The sequence below is a fragment of the Panthera uncia genome (assembly GCF_023721935.1).
Source record: "Panthera uncia isolate 11264 chromosome B3 unlocalized genomic scaffold, Puncia_PCG_1.0 HiC_scaffold_1, whole genome shotgun sequence".
NCBI lineage: Eukaryota > Metazoa > Chordata > Mammalia > Carnivora > Felidae > Panthera > Panthera uncia.
The window spans coordinates 115,389,417-115,407,421 of NW_026057582.1; the positions used below are offsets into that span (position 1 = coordinate 115,389,417).

Consider the following 18,005-nt stretch of genomic DNA (forward strand, 5'->3'; position numbering starts at 1 on the left):
AGAGAGAGAGAGAGAGAGAGAGAGAGAGAGCATGCACAAGTGCAGGGAGGGGGAGGATGAGAGGGGGAAAGAGTGAGAATCTCATGCAAGCTCCATGCCCAGTGCAAAGCCTGACGTGGGCTCCATCCCATGACCCTGGGATCATGACCTGAGCCAAAATCAAGAGCTGGACACTCAACTGACTGAGCCACCCAAGTGGCCCTCTTCTCTCTTCAAGAATAATTGGATAATTAGCATGGTTACGTAGCCAAAGACGATACTTCCCAGCCCTGTAGGCACTAGGTTCCTTCTCCTCTTTCCCTCTTCCCAAAGACTAGAATGTGGGTGTGTAGGTATGGTGGTGAACTATCTTCAGGTAGGGAGGGCAGGGCAAGATGAAGCATCCTGGGTCCCCACTAGCCCCACACCATCATGTCTGCTTTCACTGTTTACTCCACCTGTCCTTCTGTGAGAGAGAAATGAACCCTGCGTTGTTGAAGCCCCATTGTATTTTCTGTTTTCTTGTTGGAGCAGCTTGGCCTATGTGCTAACCATCCGGGCCATTTCCCTTCTCTGCCTGGAAAGGGCCTTCCTGTCCTTCTGGCATCTGCTCGAGTGTCACCTCTGTGAAGTTCTTCCACATTCCCCAGGCTCAGTGCCTCTTTCCTTGGCATTCCTGTAGAACTTGAACACCAATAACTCTCCACTACACTTCATCGTAGCTTGTGGTGATTACCTCCGTGATCCCCCAATCAAGGCTCAAGAGACACTGATTTCTCTCCATTACCCCAAATCCCTGACATAGAGTAGACACTGAATGATTATACAGTTTGAGTGAATGAACAAATGCATGCATGAATGACTAATTCCTTAAAATCCTCAGTAATTCACTCCAATGCCGTACCTTCAGGAGAGGCTTCCTCACCAACAGTACATCTTTCTACAAAGAGAATATTTAAAAGCTGGTCTCATATTACTGGTACATTTGTCTGTAGGCCCTTCCTTAAACCAAGATGACTAGTTCACAGTAATTCACACCAGGTGGTGTCCCTTCTCCCACATGCTGCAGTACAAGGCCAGCCATCTGGACTCAACAAAGCTGCAGAAAGCCCATGGATCTTCACCCACATTTATGCCACAAAAAGGCTGAGCTGATAAAATTCCCCTCTTCCTTAGAAAAGACTATCCTGACTTCCACGAAGGCATGAGTAGGTGGGACACAGGTGGCATCTCTGAGAACAGAGAGGGTCATACAGCAGCCTGATGTCCGTTCCCACATGGCTTCCTTATCTACAGGTTGGAGGACCCATGCTTCACTGCAAGACAGCTCTAAGTGAGTGGAGAGAAATCTGGGTTGAGGTCCAAGATATCCTGAAGTTACAGCTCAGTAACAGGCTGGTTGTGTAGCCTTGGGCAAGTCAAATCCCCTCTCTGGGACTCAGTTTCCTCTCTGCCAGAGAGATGGGTTATAGGATATGAATCTTCCAATTCTTTATGAAACTAACCTTTGCCATGTACTCATATCAATAGGTGCCAGGCCGTGGGCCAGCCCGCCTTACATGTGATTCTCACTTTGCAGAAAGGGAAGCTGAAGCTCAGAGAGGTTAAGGAAGCTGCCCGGGGTCCTTCAGGCATTGCATGGTGAGCTGACATTTGGACTCAGAAGTTGACTCTGCATGTTACACTCAAGTGGCATAAAAACACCACACATGGGCCTGGGTTTTTTTTGTTGTTGTTGTTGCTGTTCATTCTAACTTGTGCTGACATTGAAATTTGGTGTTTGTCTCCTCTGAAATGTTACACCAGCCACATCTACTCCAAATTCCCAACTGTGAGGTTTCCAAGGCAAAAAGTCCAGGCCAGGACAGGGGGGAACAAGGCCTGGTCCAAACAGGACTTCTCCGGCTGCTGCTTCTCCTCCTTCTTTTTTCTGTTTCAAGATTGTGGTAAAATACACATAACATGAATTTTACCATTTTAACTATTTCTAAAAGTGTACTGTGGGATTAAGTACATTCACATTGTCACACAACCATCACCACCATCCATCTCCAGAAGTTTTTCATCATTTACATTAAATACTAACTACCCCCTCTCCCTACCCCCCCCCCCCGCCCCTGTCAACCACCATTCTCCTGTCTCTGAGCCTCACTGTTCTGGGAACCTCATATAAAAGGAATCATCTCACTTCTCTATAAACAAGGCAGCAGCCCAGGGGATATGGGGTTGGGGGAGGAAGAGGGAGCTGGCCAGGCATGAGACTCAGCCAGACCCCCCGCCCCCCCCCCCAATGAGGGGATGAGCAGGCATCACACATGAAGCCCTGTGCTCCAGGAAGGGATGGAAGTTTAATGGGTGGATGACTGAAGTAGTGATGTATAAACAAGCAGAACAGCTGGAGCACTGGCTACCTGCCTCCCTCCAGGCTGGCTCATCCACGTGGGATCTATCCTCTGAGGCCTGGCTCAGCTCACCCTCCTCTGGGGAAGCCTTTCCTTCCTAACCCAGCCCACGGAAACAGAACAGCCAAAGGCAGCCGTGGAAACACCTCCTGGTCCAGCCTCCTGGCATAGATGGGGAAATGGCGGCCTGGAGACAGCTGCTCCAAATCAGAGTCAAAGCCAGAATGAGAACGCAGCTCTGAAACACCCCACCTGGTGGCTTTCCCCTGCAGCATCTTTTGCTGGGATCCCTCATCCATGGAGACAGGGACCTGGCCACACTGCCCTGCCAAGGGCTGACCAATCCAGCGAAGGCTATGTTTCTCAATGTACAGGCAAGGACACCCTGCTTCAGCAGCATCTGGGGATTTGTCTACAGTGCAGATTCCTGGGGTCTCATGGAGATCCAGATATCAGAATCTCTGGGTGCAGGGCCCAGAAACATGCGTTTTTAACAAACTTCCCCCAGGGCGTCCACCAGAACCACAGGGATGTATAAAGTGACAATTTCACGAGTGAAAACAGGGAGGCTGCATGCCCTGATGCAAGAAGGAGAAAGAGCATTATATGAGGAGTCAAAAGTCTGATCCTCTTTCTGTTTCTGACCAGCCCTTACTGACCACGTGACATCGGCTGGAACAAAGGGCGACCGAGCACCCCATGCCGCCTGCCTCCCCGAAGCTCCACGGGGAAAGACAAGTGCAGGGCAATGAGGTGGGACTATTTTATCACCCACTCCCACCCCTAGGACTCTCGGTCCTGCAATCCTGCCCCCCAAAGTTGCAAAGGGCTTTGAGGAAGGGTCCAAGGGAACCCAAATCCTCAGCTCAACCTGCCTCTTTCCCACCTGGGACTCAGGGTTTTCAGCCTCCTTTGTTCCAACCTTGCCTTCAGGAGACAAGGATGCTCTGACACGTGAGATAGGCCAAAGTCTTAGCAAAACTTCATGGATAGTATCATTTGAGTATTACTATAAGCCCAGCTCTCGTGCCATCTTACAGATGCAGAAACAGGCTCAGGGAGAAACAGATAAACAGGGTCCTCAAGTCCCTCTTCCTTCTACCACAAGTACCCTCAGAAAGCCCTGTTTTCTGGAAGGATACTTCTCTTCTCTCCCCAGAGAAGGGATTCAGGCTTCAGGTAACAGGAGGGCAGAGTGAGAACCTTGCATCTGCTCCAGGCCCTGTGTTAGTCAGGTGGCAGCAAGGCCTCCTGCCCTTCCTGCTGAGGCCCAAGCCTCATGTTTTAGGGGACTGAGCTTCTCTCCCTGGGATAGGGTCTGATGAGCTCCTAGGGTTTGGGAACCTTGGGGGACACAGGCAGAAGCACCTGTTGGTCTGTAAGATGCCTCTATGTGAATTTTTCAAAGGTACTAATTTTCCAGGCAGAGGGAGATCCTGGTTCACAGCTTGGTGAGCTGAGCGGGGGCTGGCACCCTTGCTCTCTGCAAAACCATTCTGAAACCAGGCCTACCAGTGGGGGAGGACGGGGCAGTGCATTCCTGGCCCTGAGCCTGTGTCCCTGTAACCCTGCAGCTGGCCAGGGTGGGGAGGTGCAGGCTGGCCTAAGGAATACCCACAGTGCGTACTAGGTGCAGAGGGCTGGCCCCAAGCACTTCTTCAAGGAACAAATCTACTCTTGGGCAAATTTTCCCTGCAAAGAGAGCTGCTGGCTCCCTCCTCCAAGTAACCCCCAGACCCAGAGTTAAACTAGAGCAGCAAGAGGAAAACGTGGAATCCACATTCCAGTTATGAGGAAAAATTAAGAAATGTGGGAGGGGCTGAAAGCACTCCTGAATTGGTGTGCAGAAGAAAGGTTTTTGGGTAACAAGTGCAGGTTGAGGGGTGACAGTGGGGCAGCACAACAGTGTCTCCTAGGCTTAGGCATCGACAAAACAGGAGCAGAGGGACCAGCTTCACTCCTCCATCCGCACACAGTCAAAACCCATGGAGACAGAGCACGATGAGCCAGACATAGCCCCCTCCCCAGGAGGGTGGCCTCTTGCCTAGGGATCTAAATGTGAGCCCCCTCCACATGCAATAGCCAATACCTCTGGGGGACATGGGTTCACAGGTCCCTGGTGCTAGGTTCATTTTGACAGGAAGTTCCCAGCTACCTTAAAAGAATGGGTACAAGACCTGTAGGGTAGAGAATGGGGTGGTGGACCACATGACCAAATGTTAGTCCCTTGAACACTGACTGTGTGCTCTCTGTGCCCACCCTGGGGTGAGGAGGCAGACTGAAACACACAGATGTGCAAAGTTGAGTTCCAGAACTTCCACTCAGCCTAGAAACCTTTTTAGTTTCCTCCATTCTAAAAAATCCCTCACTGACCCCATGTCTCCCTTAAGCCACTCTCCTCTCTCTTCTCCCAGGTTTTGAAGAGGTGTCTCCACTTAACCCACCGCAATCTGACATGAGCCCACCACAGCAGTGGAACCACTTACACCTTGGTTACTGATGACTATTTGTTGTCAGATCTCATGGATAATGTCCTGCAATTAATCTTAGTCTGGCAGCGTGTGGGGCACTGAGCACATCCCTGCTCTTCAAGGACTCCTCTTTCCTCTCCAGGGAGCCACATGCTCTGCATTCTCCTCCCACTGCCCTGCCTATATCTTCTCGGTTACCTTTGCAGATTTCTTTTCCTCCCTCCATACCAAGATTATTTCCCAGGGCTCCAGTTTCTTCTCTTTTTCCTCCCCACATCCCTGTACGATCGTACCCTTGGCTGCAACTCCCACCAATATCCTGAAGCCCCCTAAGTCCATGTGTCCGGCTTAGGCCTCCTCCTGCTGTAGTTCTGACTTGGCAAACCCCATCACTATCCCCTCTCTGTCTTGTCTTCTCCACTGCTACCCTCCCTCCCAACCCCTGGCCACCAGTGATGAACATTCCCAAGTCCCACAAAATACAGCTCTTTAATTCATCTCCAGTTTGTCCCTTCCTCCACCTCTACTTGCACTTTCTGGTTCAAACCTTTAACCCCGCACAGCTGAGCCATGCCTCCTACATGGTCTCCAAATTCCAGTCTTCCTCCTTCCTCCAAACCCAGCTCTCAGGGTGATTTCTCTAAAAAGCCAATTTCATCATGCCCCATCATGTCCCTCTTCTGCCTGGAGGCCTCCCGGGTCTCCCCACCGCCCTTGGATCAAGACCCCAATTCCTGAGCAAGGCACTGAGGGGCCTTTGTGACCTGGCCTTGCCTGGGTTCTCAGGACGTCTTACCACCTCCACTGCCATAGTCAACAACCAGACACGTGGTGTCAGCTCACGGCTCTTGCCCTTCTGCATTCTGTGACTGCCGTCTGAGGTCCTTCTATTTCACCCACCTGGAAGCTCACACATCTGCAGACAGATTGCTTCCCCTCTAAGGTCTTCCATGACTGCCTTAAGCTTGAACTTAAGCTCCTTTCCTGGCTCTCTCAATACATACATTTGCTTCCTAGCCAACTACAGCCAACTTACAACCCAGCACCACCTACAGTGCATCACAGAGTCACTTAGAAATGTTGGCTAAATGAATAAATAAATAAGAGCTTCCATTTGTCAAGTGCCTCTGTATTAGGAGGGATGATGGTTAATTTTACGTGTCAACTTGACTGGACCATTGAAAAAGTTTCACTGGACATAGACCAAATTAACAGTGGTTGTCTGTGGGTGATAAGAATATGGGTGATTTTTATTTTCTTATTTTGGCTTGTTTATATTTTCTTAATTTTCTACAATAGCCAGAATTATCCTTGTAAACATGAAGATTATTTCATAAAAAAAAATTATTTTGTGATTGGATAGAGCCTCAGTGCTTACTCTAATGTAGATGAAGCATGAGAAGTCACCAGGGACCCAACCTATGGATTCTCTTGTCTGGTGGCTCCCAGCTCTTTTTGAATGTTACCCTGATGGCCCAGAATGAGGTCCCAGTCTGCTTCTGAGGCCAAGGGCCAGTGAGGACAGGCTTCTTTCCTACTAGGTACCTCCTCCAGGAGTTAGAAGTATTATCCCAGTTCTCCCCACTTGCCCAGATCAGTTGTTGCTAAGAATGTGGTGGTAAGGTGCACCTGGGTGGGTCAGTCAGTTAAGCATAGGACTCTTGATTTTGGCTCAGGTTGTGATCTCGCGGTTCATGGGACTGAGTCCCAAGTTGGGCTCTGTGTTAACAATGTGCAGCCTGTTTGGGATTTTCTTTCTGCCCCACTCCCTCAGTCTCTCTTTCTCTCAACACAAACAAACAAACAAATAAAGGATGTGAGGTAAGCGGAACATTCTGGACCTGAAATTATTCCTAGAATCTCAGAGCTGGAGGGAGAACCTTAAATGTTATGTCGCATGGCCCAACCCCTTTCCATTGTTTTCATCCCTTATCCAGTAGCCCAATGAGTGGGTCATTTGCCCGAGCCTGCAAACTTCCAATGACAGTGAGCTTGACACTATCTAAAGTAGTACATTCCAACTTGTCTAGAAAATTCATCTCTGTATCCGACTTTCACGCTCCCTAAGATCACTGCCAAGGTCGTGGCAAATGAAAAAATGGAAATGAGATTTTGAAGAATAATTTCTCAAATGTTTATTCACTCCTTCAATGATGAGTGTTAGATGCCCAGTCCCATATCGGGTGATCAGGGGAGACAGAAGAATATACTAAGGCTCCTGTCCTACTGCTCACAGCAGAAGGGGAGGCAAAACCTGGGCCCAAGGGAGTGAAATAACAATGGGTTCAGCTCAGAGTAGGGGAGATCTACATGGGCTGGTGAGGACAGGATGCCTGAAAGAGGTGAAGGAGGGGGACCTGGGCTGAGCCTTGAAGGAAGGGAAGGTGTCAGAAAAGCAGTAGCAAGCGGGACAGTCCTTCCAGGCAGAAATCACAGGCATTTCCAAAATAAGTACATGGAATTTGACAGGGCCTCCACTAGCTTATGTGGTACCTCCATGCAAATGGGGAGGTTCCTGACCCTATGGCGCCTCTATCTACTGGAAAACGGTTATAATATACTCACTTTACAAATGAGACATTTGGCTGCCATCTTCCAGGAAAGTGTCACAACACACAAACAGATCTATAATGTGAGTTACCCCCTTTCACGTCCACATAACCCTGCATAGTGGCATTGTGTTTTTTTTTTTATCTCTGCACAGTACCAGGTGGGGCCTGGTTGGGGTATGAGGACAAAGGGCTCCTGGCAGTGCTGAAAAAGCAGCAACAAGTCACTGCAGACTTGCTCTAGTGCCAGCCCAACAGAGGCGGGAGGCACAGGCTGGGGATGGCAGGATCGAACCTTCTAAATCAAGTCTGGTCCCTCTAGAAGTCCACTGCTCTGGGCTCTTACCCACTTCTTTCTCTTCAGTCTGTTTAAGGCATGTTCATAAACCTAACAGGCTTTTCCCGTGAGGTGGCGGGGCAGCTGCTATTCACGTTACAGATGGGGCAAGGGAAGTCAGAAGTGGCAGGATGGGCAGGGACTCCCTCGGCTGGGGGTGAGGCAGGTCTGGGACCCTGATTTCCTTCCACCTCTCTGGAAGTTGGAAAGGGAGACAGAAATTAAACTCTCCCCTAAGGGCAAGCAGTGGCTCCACCTCAGGTGGGGTCAGAAAGGCAGCCTCTAGGACAGCTCCAATTCCTTCAGGTCAAAGATGGGGGAAGCCAAGACACAGAGAGAGGCGGTGACTTGCCCAAGGACATATAGCAAGTCAGTGGCCAAACAGGCTCCCTTCTGTTGAGTTCTCATGGGGCTCTGAAGGTACGCAATGGCATCCTCATCTCTCAGCATAAAGCATTCTACCACCCTCTTGCCTTCTGTGTGGTTACTGAGGCTCACTCCTGCTTGGAAGCAGCGGGTAGGAGGGGGACCCCCTCATGAATCCAGAATCTTGGGGTGACTGCTGATTTGCTAAGAGGAGGCCTTGGTTCAGTTCAGTTTGGCACTGGCCTCCTCTTGGCACACGGCACAGGTAACAGGGCAGGCCACACTCCCTCAAGACTGAGAGGCTGCCTTGGGAGAGGAGGTGGCCCTAAGAAGCCTTGATCAACTGATGGGTAGAAACATAAAACGTGGTCTATCCATCCAAAGGAATAGTATTCAGACGTAACAGGAGTGGAACACTAACCCATGTTACAATGTGAGTAAACTTGAAAACATGTTGATATAAAAGGGCATGTATTTTGTGATTCCATTAATATGAAATATCCTGAAGAGTTAAGTTCACAGACACAGAAAGCAGATCAGTGGTCGGCAAGGATTGGGTAAAGGTGGAATGGGGAGTGACTGCGTAATGGGTTTGGGGCCTCCTTGAGAGTTGAGGAAAATGCTTGGGAACTAGAAAGAGGTCATGTACAACACTGGTTATGCACTGAATGCACTAGAGGGTAGAGTTTAAGGACTTATGTTATGTGCAAGCACCTGGGTAGCTCAGTCATTTAAGCATCCAACTCCTGATTTCAGCTCAGGTCATGATCTCCCAGTTCGTGGGTTCGAGCCCCATATTATGTAAACTTTACCTCAATAAAATAATAATAATAGGAGGAGAAGGAAGAAGCAGCTGTTGCCACCACTGCTTTGAGGCTCCTATCTAGAGGGCCAGCCATGGGTCAGCTTTTTCTTCTTCCAGGAAAAGAGCTGGGCTTCTCCAGATCCCCCCACACCCAGCATTAGGGGACAGGGCCAACACCTCATGGCCTGCACTGGAGCTCTGCTGCAGGGTGGCCCAGTCTGGTCAGGCCCTAAATCCTTGTACAGTCAGGAAGAGAAGCAGCTGGACCCCCTGGCTGCACGTGGCTGGCCGGTCCTGGTGTCAGCCAAGGGTGGGGCAGCCTGTGTTTTTGCAAACACCATTTGTACAATTCTCCATCTGGATCCCAAAGGCTCTGCTCGTTCTTGGGTGCTTCAGAGCCATCTGGAATATCAGGGCCCAGGAAAAGTTCGAGGGCACCCGCTTTCGCCTTGGTCACCTTGGGACCCCACACAGACCGCTCGACTGAGGGAGACTCGCTCTTACCACTTTGAGAAGCATCTGTCTCACTGGAAAATAGCACAGCCTGTTTGAACAGATGTCCTCAAACTGAGCCCAAAGCAGCCTCACGCTTCCCTTCTTTGAGTCTAGATCTGTCCTCTGGGGCCCGCACAGAACGGAGTAACCCATCTTCCCTGAAGGAGCCCTCAGAGCACAGAGATGGGCAAAGGACGACATAGAGCACTTACACACCCACCTTCTGGTCCAGCCTGTCACTCCTGCAGACCCTGGGCAGCTTTCCACACCTTCCCAGGCCTCAGTTTCCCAACTTGTAAAATGTCACACCCACATTCTGGGTTGTCCTAAAGCTCAGTGGAGACAAGGAGTGGAATATTGCTCCGAACAAGTCAAAAGGTACCACGGCATCAGGAGCCCTTTGGGTCAAACCTTTGTAGAATTTGTCTGTGAATTAACACCCACTCATTAAGTCTAGCCAGTCTTGGAGTCCTGGAGAGACCCCCCACCTGTGGCCCAGAGACATATCCCTGGGTATTTCCGGAGGAAGTATTTCCCACTCAGCCTTGAAGGAGTAATATGGACGTCACACTAGAGGAGGATGAGCCAGTAGCACTGGGTCTGGGGTCAGATGCACTGTAGGGTTGGACTTCTTCTTTCTCAGCTCCTGGCCCTGGCAGCCTTTCTCCCAGATTCTCCGTCCCCTCACAACCTGCTGGCACCAGGGCCACAAAAATATGCAGCGGTGACAGACCAGATTAGGAGCCCAGAAGCCTGGGCCCAGTTTGGGCTAGAATTGGCTGTGTGACCCCAGGCTGCTCCCCTTGTCCGTGTGATTTTTTAAAAGGGTACAACTGGCATTTTCAGGGGACAAATACACTGGCGTGGTGCACTACTCAGGGAAATTGGCTGCCCTGGCCTTTCTCACCGGAGGTGCCCCGGTCACACAACTCCAAACCCTCTGAGGAACAGGCTAGGGGGACATCTATGAGGCCATTCTAGCCCCTTCTGATGCTTGGTTCTTCCGGGCACTCCATGACATGTGAGAGCCCAGGCTCATGAGCTGGGCTGCCTCATCACAAGATCACTGTCCCAGCCCCTGTGTTCATGCTGGTCAGGGTGTGCTGGGGAGACAGATCTCTCCTGTTACTCTACTGCTAGCCCTCTGTTGCTCCACCTGTTACTCTTCTCTTACTACCTTGTTACAGCTCCACCCAACCCTCTCTTCGACAAGGTCCAAGGTCAGGGGCACAGTCATTCTCCTCCAGCTGGGCCTGTGGGAAGCCCCAGGCCCATCCCCCTCTGGATGTGTGAATGGGAGTGAGTGGGGGGGTTTGAGACTGAGATTCCTTTGCACAGGGGCTTGTCTGTTTCAGGTGGCTTGTCTCCGGCAGTGACAGGAAGGGAATGCCAAATTCACGCTGGGTAATAAATTCTGCAAAGGCAATAAAACCAAAGCGGAGGGATAGATGGAAGAACCGCAACAACTGATTAAACATTTTTGTTGGCAGTCACAGACACATGACACATTTTCTGAGGTTTGCAGCAAGGAGACATCTGGCCTTGGCCCGTGTGTTTGTGGGAGGGAATCATGGTGAGTAGAGGCCAGGGAGCTAGAGAGGGCAAGACCCTAAAAAGGCAGCAGGCTGGGAAGCAGGCACTGTTTAGGGGGTACTGAGGCACCTCCAGGGCAGCGGTCTCAGCGAGCCACTTGGGACACTCCCAGGAGGGGCAGTGTCAGGATCTGCCCCCACATTCACAGCTTTAGGCCCAGGCTTGCCTGCCAATTCCGTGGACTGCAGGAGTCGAGGCCTGGAAAGAGAACGCTTTGTGTTTGGAACGCCTGCTGCCCAGCCCCACCACACCCCACACCCAGACTCAGGGTTCTGGACTGAAGGCCTGAGGCCCAACCCTCCCCTGATTTTTGCAGGGTATCGAGGGCCATCATATAGGGCCTCCAGCTGGCCCAGAAGAGGACCTTGGGACTTTCTGATCAGGTCTGATCAGGTCTGAGGCCTGAGTTTCCTGATCAGGTCTCAAAATATTCTGTACTTCCATACCTTCACTCATGAGGTTCCTTTCCCACTTCATCCTGTCCTTCAAGGTTCTGCTGTGCTCTGAGACCCAGAGGCCCCTTTGCCACCAGGGAAGCAGCACCCACTGATCTGTATGTGTGTGTCTGTGTCTGTGTGTGCATGCATCTTCCCAACAGGCTCTTTGCCTTTTCTCCCCTGCCATTCTCCCCATGCCTGCTGCCCATTGAAATGCCCCACTGGGGCTCTGCGTGAGCTAATGTGGACCTGTGGCAGTGGTGGTAGAGCACATGGGTGGAGAGAGGCAGTGACCAGCCACCTGACTTAGACTAGCCTTCTGCTCTCTTGAGAAGAACCGGATTTCCACATGCAACTCTCCAGTCCCTCAATGACCCGCCACTGCTCACAAGATAAAGCCCAGCCTTGCCAGTCACCCTGGGCGACCCTGCCTGCAGCAAGCCCAAGTTAACAGCACTGAAATGCAGGTCAGGGTATCACTGTGACAGTCTGGAAACTGCTTGAAAGAAGTGTCACGCACCCCTGTGTAAAGGCAGAGCAATGTCCTGGGATCTGGTTTACCACGTATTTCAGTCCCACGCTGGGCTACCAGCTGGCATTAAACCCAGTGCCCACAAGGCCCCAGGAGCTTTTCCCCTCTCACATAGAGATACCGACTTAGGTATCTCACATAGAGATACCTCTCACATAGAGATACCTGACACATAGAGATACCGACTTAGGCTTTACTGGCTGACTTGATAAAGGGAGCCTCTCACCCCTGATCCCACCACTTTGTTCATGTGGCCCTCTGTTCATACCAAGGGGGCAGCTCTCGGCCTAGCCAGACCCCATGGTCCTGCAGCACCTGCTCAATCCACTGGCCAGGCATGCGACTCCATCTTCTCTGCCCTCTGCAGGCCTGAGCATCCCCCCTCAAGGGGCAGCTTCCAAACTGCTCTCTCTACCTCCAGGCCCCCGAGGCATCAGCCCAGACTCTTATCTATAGCTCCTTACTGTAAACATGACCATTTGCTCTCCTTCAGCTACGCCCTACTCAGTCTCACCTTCACAAATGTCATCGCCCGCCCCTTACTTGGACAACACCTGCCCATCCTCTCATATTCCATGCAGGGGTCACCTCCTGGGGCCCAGGCCTCCCTGAAGGGGTCGACAGCTGCCCCTCCAGCGCCATTTCCCAGCACAGAGCTCAGTTCTCTGTATTGTTTCTCCCTCTTTGCAGCCTTGAGGGCTAGAAGAGGGCTGGATGCTAGTAAATATTTAGAGAATAAAGCTTGGTCTCCCCAGGGCAGGAGTTGCCCTACAGAAGTCCCAGGGCCCCAGTCTTTACCTACCTCTGAGAAGAACACAGAGAGAATGACCAGACTGATCCAGTGAATTATGCCAGCAAACTGGAATGCACTGGAAACTGCAATGAACACAATAATGGACCAATTTTAGGCACAAGGAGTTAGGTGCGTTGATAGAGGACCTTCACAGCGTGGAGGCAGACCTCTGCGAGCCCGGGGCCCGCTCATGTGAACATTTGGATCTGGACAGAATCAGGCCAGAGAACATCCAGGGCAGCTTTAAGTGGTGTCTGTGATGGAGCTGGTAGGAGGGTGCGGGGCCAGTGGTGCTGCTCCTCCCTCTGTCTGTCCCCCCATAGGCCATGCCTCAGAATTCTAGCTCAGTCCCATCAGCTCTGGTGGGCTGTGAGCTATAGCCATCCTCCCAGAAAGGAGCCCTCCAGAGGGGGGCTTATCAAGACATTCATGGCTGTCAGAGCTCGGTAGGCAGCTTCAGTCAAGTCTACCTGAGCTTTCGGAAACCCTTACCACAATTCACAGCCAAAGCTCTGGGCACTGGGTGGGACTCAAAGCGAGCTTACTTTGAATTTTCACTGTGAAAACCCTGATGTAGAGATGGCTATGCTGGCAGGGGTGTTTGGAGTGAGGCTGGAGAAAGGCCTGGAAGAGGGAGCTGGGCCTGGTAGGGAGATGTCACCTCCTGAACATGACAGCTCAAGCAGCTGGGGTCTGCCATGCTTCTAAGTTGCTCCATTTGCCCTCCAGACGCCATAGTGAAGTGGGGAGAGCCATCAGCCCCTGAAAGCTCCCAGCCCACCTTCCACCAGACAATCCTTAGAGTTAAGGCGCTATCTCTGGAAGACCCCTTTAAAATACGGGAGCCATGGCCAACTTCAGAGCCTAATCAAGGTGTAGTTTATCAGGTAGTGACGCCAAAAGCAGGGTTCTGGGCCCAGGACAAGGGTTAGGTGGGCTCTGGTGGAGAATGGATGGGAGGGGATGCTTTCTAGAAGGCAGGCCTGAAAGACAGCCGGGCAGAGCGGTGGGCAGGGCCAAAACAAGGTGGAGGAATGCTGCCAAGAACAGGCCTACATTGCTTCTCTGCTGGTCAGGCCTGCTTAGCGTGTAGCTCAGAATTCCCTGGGGGCTAAAAGAAAAGTACCCCAGGACTCAGTGGGGAAGGCTGACCTGAAAGAGAGGAACCCAGAGCCTCCCCCAAAGCTCTGGGATCACAGAATGGGCAGAAGCCAGAACCTGGAGCATGTCTGGGAGAGAGAGGCTGCGGTACCAGGTTCCAGGTGGGAGACCTCAGGGTTCCCTGGTATTGGGCCAATGTGACTGACCCTTAGAAGCTGGGGCCTGGAGGCACCGTGGATTCTTTCCATCCCAGGCCACATGAATACTAGTGGGAACCGAGAGTCTGAGGCCTGTCTGACTCTGAAAAGACCTCCAGATGATTCTGAAAACATAAAATCTCTCCCCATTATTTCTCAAATGAATTCCTGTGCCTTTTTTTACGGTTTGCTTTAGAAGAGCAATAAATCTCTGATTGTGCGTTTTATGGAATTTAAGATGCCTTTTATGAGCTGCTATTGGATCTCCCACCAAAATCAATCTCCTGGATACTTAATTTTAAGCAAAATTCCAGTGTCGGCCAGGTTCTCAGTTCTATTCAATGCCTTGTCACAACCTGAGCAGCCGAGGGCCCCAAGTATAACCTACGACAGGGAAAGAAAGACTCTGTTATGGCCAGACCTCATAAAAAGCAGACATATGGATGAGTGGGAGGGAAAGTATACAACATGGTTTAATTGAAGACAGGTTGAGTGTAAAATCAGTGCTGGTCACTTTATGCTGGAAGATACTTTGATTGGAACCAAGGGGCCACCAGCTGCACAAAACCCAATGAGGCTTATCAGACAAAAGCAATTCTGTACTGCCTGTCATCCTCTCTAGAGAGTAGGGAGGGCTGATAGGGCATGGAAGGAGCTTTGATGGACCCTGAGTACAGAGGCTCCAGTAAAAGAACTGGAGGCATTTGAGAAAACAAGTCTAAGATGACTGACTGGGTTTGAGGATGGATCTATAGTTCTACACTTTGCCAATGGTGGAAACTTGCAGGCCAAAAATTTTATCTTTTTTTTTTTATTTGCATTTGTATAATCCGCTTTCTGAATTGGGGAAATATAGGGATCCAGGAGCTCTAACAGAAACTGCTCACTCATCTGAAGCCAAGAGTAAAGACACCTGGCTCTCCCCAGAGAGCCAGATAGGGGTCTGCGAGGGTGGGGGGCAAGAAGTGGGCACCTCCCAACAGCCATGTTGCCATGGGACATCTAGAAGGACAGAAGAGGTAGCAGACAAGCCATTGACTGCCATGTGCATCAGGCTCCCATAAACACAAGACTAGAACAAACACCAAGACACTATGGTGGGAAAAAAACTGGCCATGCCATTAAATGGCCTGATGGCTTGAAGACCCTTACCTAGGGAAAGTCTCTAACTTCTCCAAATCTTAATTCCCTTGCCTATAAGGTGAGATAAAATCAGTCATGCCACCTCACAGGGTTGCTGCGAGGGTCAAATGTATGGAAAAATCCTTTCAAAATGATCACATTATGTGTAAATAACACTGCCAAATTATGGCTGGATAAAAACACAAGCAATCATACCATCATTGTGGTTGCTGTTATTATTAGTTAGTAGAAGGTGATATGCCTCCACACATAAGAACTCTCTTTAAGATACAGAAAAGTCCAACCTAGAGAATTCCAAATGGGAACAATAAAAAGAAAAGTGCATACAGGGGTCCCCAACACTTTTGATCTCATCAGTTTCTGATCACGGAATGCTAGGGAGGGGGATTGGAGAGGCCACATTGGGTAGAAAGGGGCAAACAGGTATTTGGGGGGACAGAGAAAGAAGCTGTCAGATTTCCTCCCCGGGCAATAATCCCCATGAGCCATGGGGCCAGGGTCATAACAGTGGCATTGGGCTGGGGGCATATTGCACTGCTGGTTGGGGACCCCTGATGGATGCACACTGAATATTGACATCATATGTATTTGCATATGTATCTCTCTTGCTACTCACACTGGAGAAGCTTTATATCTATTAGAAGTTCCAGAGTCAGGAGAATCACCACCAATATTACACAGGCTACCAGGAAACTGTTGAGACTTGCACTGAGCAAAAATACCTGCCACACGGCTGCTCTCTTCCCACAGCACGGCTTCAGCCAGGTAGACCTGTGGGGACACAAGAGGGAGAGGAGGTAAGATCCTGGCCACAGCCCTGGTCCCAAACATACCCTCATCATTCCTCCCAGGCTCTACGTTTCCCAGCAAAATGCAACCTTATTCAAGAGGCCACTGGGTAGAATCACAAAGAGCAAAACCAATCATAAAAAGGTGCAGCTAGGTTTATAGGCTGACCTGGGCAACACACAGCATCCATCTGGGTTTCAGTCTCCTCATCTTTACAGTGGGTGTGAAACCCACATCTCATGGGCTTCTTGCAAACACTGGAGATCACAAAGGTCAGTGAAGAGCCTGGCTAGGTATAAGAACTGCATGAAAACGAGCTGTTATAACTGTATGTCTGTCTAGTCGTGGAACCTAGCACAAACTCTGCATTTAGGAGACCCTCAGTTTGCCTCTAATGAATGATTGATAAATTAACGAATGAATTTTCAGTGGTTTTCAGCTATATAAGAAGAGATCTGAGCTAAATCCCTATTTCTCAGAGGGGGTTGTATGGAATCCTAGTTCCACAGAATGTTAATGGTTGTTACTTGATAATTCTATGGTTGGATAGGTTTTGGAAAATTAGGGTCAAAGTCAAATGGCTATTTTTCTAGGCAGGACATTGCAGTGCCTTTAATATGTTATTTTACATCATCATGCTCAAAAGGGATTATAGTATCAGTGCTTTCCAAACTTGCTGGACAGCACCCTCATGTCACAGGGCATCTAGTGGGACTAGTGCTTCATGGAAGATCTTTTCAGAAACCCTGCCTAGATGATCTTGAACAACCACAGGTAGAGATCAAGTCACCGAGGACGGAGTTTTTCCTGAGTAGGACTGGAAGTGGGAAGGAGGTGAAAACCTCAGAGCTGGGGCAGGCATTTGATGTACTCCCTTCAGGAACACAAGATCCTAGGAAAAAGAGGTGTCTCTGAGGGGGCAGGTGGTATTGAGGCCAAACCTCATTGCCGTCTTGAGGAAGAATTAGGCATCCTGAAGTAGCAGAGACAGTGCTAGTCAGGGAGTCCCCACTTCTGGCTCCACCTTCAGACACACAGGACTATGTGTGAAGGTTATCTGTGCATTTCAGGCCTCAGCCTCCCATTTGTAAAACTCCTTAACTCCTAGGATTGTTGCAAGTTAAATGAGGGAATGTATCTGATCTATAAAGCACCATGGAGCTGAAATGGATTGTTAATGATGATGACGATGATGTTGGAAAGTTATCTGATGACCCAGACAGCTGGCTGTCCCCATCCTCTGCACACAGGGCAAGCGTCCGCTGAAGAGGGTCAGGGCCCAATGCCCTGAAAATCCTAAAGTGTCACTGGAAGAGGGAATTCTGAGATGCTCTCTTCTCCCCAAAGGAATACTGTGAGTGCTTCAAGGAGGAGTTTCTCCCTCAGAATCCATCTAGGGAAAGCTTGAAGGAGCCCCCAGTTGTTGGAAGGTGGTACAAAGCTCATGGCTCTTCAAAAAACCTGGCAGGAAATTTGGCTTATTCAAGTCTTTCTGGAGAGTTTCCAAAACCTGTGGGAATGACAGGTGCTGTCTTGGTTCTAAGAGAATGCAAAGACTCGGGGGTTCAGTCTCCAGCCTCAGGGAGCTGGTCCCACAAATAGGGGTAGAGGGATTTCAACAGGTGATTGTGGAAAAGGAAGAAGGTATTTTGGACAGGGTTGAGAGGGGACTGATGTGAGCCCCACCTGGCCCAAGAGTATGGGGTGAGGATGAGGAGACCAGCCAGGCCAGAGAGAGTTCTCACTAAGGGACAAGCAGAAGACAGGGAGACAAAGGTGAGTGGAGACCAGATTGTGAAGGCCATTGATGAATGCCTCCATCACTCACTGCAGATGGGTTTCAAAGTCTGATGCAGAAACACTTCTCTCCAACTTCTTGCAGACTCACATGGGCCAACCCATAAGCAAGAGGCTACAGGGTAGATCCCAAACTGACATCATATGGAGCTCAGTAGGGTTGCCAGATAAAACACAGAACATCCAGTTAAATCTCAGATAAACAATGAACAATTTTCT

General features: G+C 50.2%; 1 protein-coding gene across 1 annotated transcript in view; it reads right to left on the reverse strand.

Annotated features, from left to right (window-relative positions):
* The window catches only part of TMEM266 (transmembrane protein 266), a 51,731-nt gene extending 35,692 nt beyond the window's left edge, over positions 1-16,039 (reverse strand). Inside the window, exons 1-2 of the mRNA XM_049614144.1 lie at positions 15,817-16,039; positions 12,769-12,842 (exon numbers count right to left, since the gene is read on the reverse strand). Of these exons, the coding sequence (XP_049470101.1) occupies positions 12,769-12,842; positions 15,817-16,039 (297 nt within the window). The remainder of the gene's footprint in view (positions 1-12,768; positions 12,843-15,816) is intronic.
* Between the last annotated feature and the right edge of the window lie 1,966 nt (positions 16,040-18,005).